This window comes from Wasmannia auropunctata, unplaced genomic scaffold (assembly GCF_000956235.1).
Source record: "Wasmannia auropunctata unplaced genomic scaffold, wasmannia.A_1.0 LD335186.1, whole genome shotgun sequence".
NCBI classification, from domain to species: domain Eukaryota; kingdom Metazoa; phylum Arthropoda; class Insecta; order Hymenoptera; family Formicidae; genus Wasmannia; species Wasmannia auropunctata.
The window spans coordinates 112,428-116,233 of record NW_012027704.1 but is presented as its reverse complement, the minus strand read 5'-3'; the positions used below and the strand labels follow the sequence as shown (position 1 = coordinate 116,233).

At 27.3% G+C, this 3,806-nt stretch overlaps 1 protein-coding gene across 1 annotated transcript; it reads right to left on the bottom strand.

Annotated features, from left to right (window-relative positions):
• Window positions 1-1,399: 1,399 nt before the first annotated feature.
• On the bottom strand, window positions 1,400-3,662 carry LOC105457656 (long-chain fatty acid transport protein 1). Its single transcript, XM_011702453.1, has 2 exons — window positions 3,395-3,662; window positions 1,400-1,657 (listed from the first exon to the last, which is right to left on the bottom strand). The coding sequence occupies exons 1-2, from the start codon at window positions 3,630-3,632 to the stop codon at window positions 1,422-1,424; spliced, it is 474 nt and encodes a 157-aa protein (XP_011700755.1). The 5' UTR covers window positions 3,633-3,662; the 3' UTR covers window positions 1,400-1,421.
• Window positions 3,663-3,806: the final 144 nt, after the last annotated feature.

The following is a 3,806-nucleotide window of genomic DNA, read 5'->3' as shown; positions in this document are numbered from 1 at the left end:
CATTTTTGTCGGTCTTAAAACACAGTTTTTACATGAAGCCGTATTCACTGTAACGAATTAAACTGACGAACAATTTAATATTTTTGATATTAACAAGCATCTATAAGAATCCCCCTTCCTCCAAACCTATAAAGAATTTATTGTGAAAAGTATTACCTCAGAAATCGAATCTGGATCTTCCTAACTTTGCCGGAGAGACGTCCTACCATTCGACTATCGAGACATATGATATTTTTCGCAATAACAATATATATATAAATAATGCGTAAAGCATATTTTTTAAGCACCATGAAAATTGAATAAATTTAAATTGAAAGGAATTATTCACATCCGTGTCGGCTCGCATTGGCATTATTTCATTATTTCCGATTTATTCTTGGGAACCTAATTCCTTTCAATTTAAATTTATTTGATTTCCATAAATAAATTTATGTATTATTGTTAATAATATAATACATAAATTGCTTTTTTTCTTACTTAAGCCTCAATTATATTTATAATTAGTGAGAATTCTAAGCAGAATTGATCAACTAGTAGTATTTAAGGTTATTCTTAGCTTTGGCGACATAATTCTAATTGGAGTTTATTAACGTAATCAGAGTTTATTAAAGTAGGCACGCAGCTAGATGAGCTTCGACCGGATTAAATATAAAGAAGCATAGAAACAAAAAAGTGAAGAACAAAAACAAAACTATAATTAATTTCATAATATTAATTTTTTATTGGCACTCATAATAATACGTAAATACGTAGCCAATAGATAGAACACAAATTAAGTTCTTTAGTGCCACTGATGTGGATATAGGATATCTGACATATTTTTATACTTTATATGTGCTATAACTTTTTCATTAATAAAATATATTTTTTTGGTTACCATTATATCATATTAATGTCTGATGTTTTAGCTTACAAAAAAATTGTTTTATGTTTCTTTTTATATAATGTTTTAATACAATATTTTATTAACACAATATCCAGTGTGTTCATGTTACTCACGTGATAAAACGTATCATTTGACACCAAAAGGTTAAGAATATATTAAATTTATAAAAATTTTATCTTAAATCGTTTTTTCGTAATTACTTCCGTCAGCTCGAAAACATATCACATTCAATCGCCACTTGGAAGCATTAAAATACATTTTTATATAAATAAAAAATATTTTTTTTTGCTGTTCAAATAATATATATAAGTTTATGCAAAAACCCACGTTTTACTGTATATAATAGATTTCCTTTAAAAAATTTATGAAAAAGGACTAATTTTACGGTCGACAAAGATGAAACCCCTTTTTAATACGTATTTCTCGCGAATTATCTGGAATATTTTCGGCTCATGTAGCTGGAGTAGCGGCGATGCAATCACCACATCGCGTTGTTAATGACTTTCTCGCGCATAGCTAATCAATCCATAGGAACTTACCTCAAATTATTGATAACAGCAGCCTTTGGCATTCCCGTCGTACCAGATGTATAGATGTAAATCAATTTGTCCCGGGCATTGCTGTAGCCGATTTGCACTATGAGAGGTCCAGGCTCAATGCTGCTGAGTTTTGAGTTAAGGTCGATCGCACCTTCCAAAATCGGTGTGTCCGTCAACTCCGACCACTGATAGAGCTCAATATCAGGTATTTTATCCTTGATGTCACGGATCGCTGCACACGATACGCTTCAATAATATTTGCAATGCAAATAAGAAAGTTTAGAAATGTTCACTCATGTAATAGAAAGTGCACTTAGAAAGTGTATTTGCAAGAGAAAATTCAATTACGGTTAATGTATTAGTCAATAATAATCATATGACTAAGAGTATGAGTATGGATATTGACATCAGTATGTGTGTTCTACTAAAATGTGCAAGATACGGAGGTCATGCAAGTCATATCAATATTGAAAAAGTTAATGATTCTTAATTGTAAACTTATGCAGTTATATAAAAACTTTAAAACGCATTAATAATTTCAATTAATCAAAAGTAATTCAGTTTTAATTTCAGTTAGGCAAAAAATGCAACCGTTTTTATTTTCACATGTTTTTCACACGTAAAAAATGAAACAATCATTATATTTCTCGTGTGATATAATTAAAAAATTTTAATATTAGTACCTACTACATAATTGCCAGAGTTGGGTAATAATTAGTAAATTAGTTAAAAGTTAAATAAAAGATGAAAAACTAATAACACTTAACTTAACTTAATTAATTTTGAACTTCAACTAGTTGTTTTTAAAACATAAAAACTTTAACTTACTAATATTTTTCTTGAGTTAAAAATATTTTCTATCTCTCTAAGCGCCAATATTTATTAAATAAAATTTTAAGCATTAGAGAATTAATTTAGTAAAAGCTCAATAATCGTAATGGGCGTGATGCTTTCAGTTCCCAAAGCTAAAATTGATAAATTTAGGTTAAATTGATAAACTTGATACATTCTATTTCACACATGATGCGCGTAATACATAATTTATTTTTTTTAACATTCGATGAATGTTAAACAACAAAGATAAATAATGCATCATGCACATCACGCATAAAATGGAATATACCTATTCTTAAATTCTGCATTCGAAAAGCACTATCATCGCTATAAAATGACCAATATTGCTGATAGCAATAATATTAGCATGCTCTTCGGAATCCCGAATGCAATCTTATTATTAGTAGGAAAATCTATACTTATTAATCAAATTAATTAAAAATCAAATATTAAAATTTGATTGTCTATATTGTAATTGTTATTCAGATTTAGATTAAAATTTGATTATGATATTGTAATTGTTATATTATTTAAATTTATAGTAATCTACTTTTACAACATTTTAATTTATAATAATATTTCTAAAAGTAACTTTTAATTTAACTTAAATTAATTTTAACTCAACTTAACTATAAATACTAAAAAACTTATAATATACTATAAATACTCAACTTAACTATAAATACTAAAAAACTTTTTTGTGCAACTTTTAGAGTAACTAAATTAATTTTCTAGTTATTAACTTTATACTTATTTACTAAATTAACTTTATGTTAATTTAGTTGAATAATATTTACTTACTCAACTCTGTGTAATATATTTTTGTACATAGCAATAAAGATAACATATTACAATGACTTTTTAAGTTAAAGCAAAATAAGCGGAAAGCTTCAAACAATGAAGCGATTTTGTATAATACAATATTATAATTCTTGTAATTATCATTTGTCCATTAATTGCAAAAACAGATTTAGTGATAATTTAATGATAATTTAATAATAATAATAATAATGTTTATATATTATAAAATTTAGTAATAATGACAGACTTAAAATGTAACTGTCCTTTTTCTAAAAATTATCTATTGATTCTTTAAATTACAAATAACCATTTACAATTTATATTGGAGACTCACCATCCTTAAATTCCGACCCAAAAATGATAGCTTTGCAGCCGGCGGCTTTAATGCTGTGCAGAAGTACGTCACGACGGAGATTTGTGTTGATTAAAGCCCCTATAAAATTAGCTTTGCTAAGACCTAACCAGGTAGCGATGTATTCAGGACGATTCTCCATAAAGACTGCTATACTGTCAGAATGAGAAAATGGCCTGGTGCGGAAATAACGTCCTATACGATTGCTGTAGTGTTCCATCTGTATGTCATTTACACATACATAAAAGATTATTATGCGCTTGTAATACTTTAAAACTAATTAATAACAAAAAAAATCTCATAACTATGTGCTTTTCTTTCTATTTGCCATTAAATTGATATTCGTAATATTCAATTTCTTAATGCTTTGCTTTCTAATCTCTTACATAATATA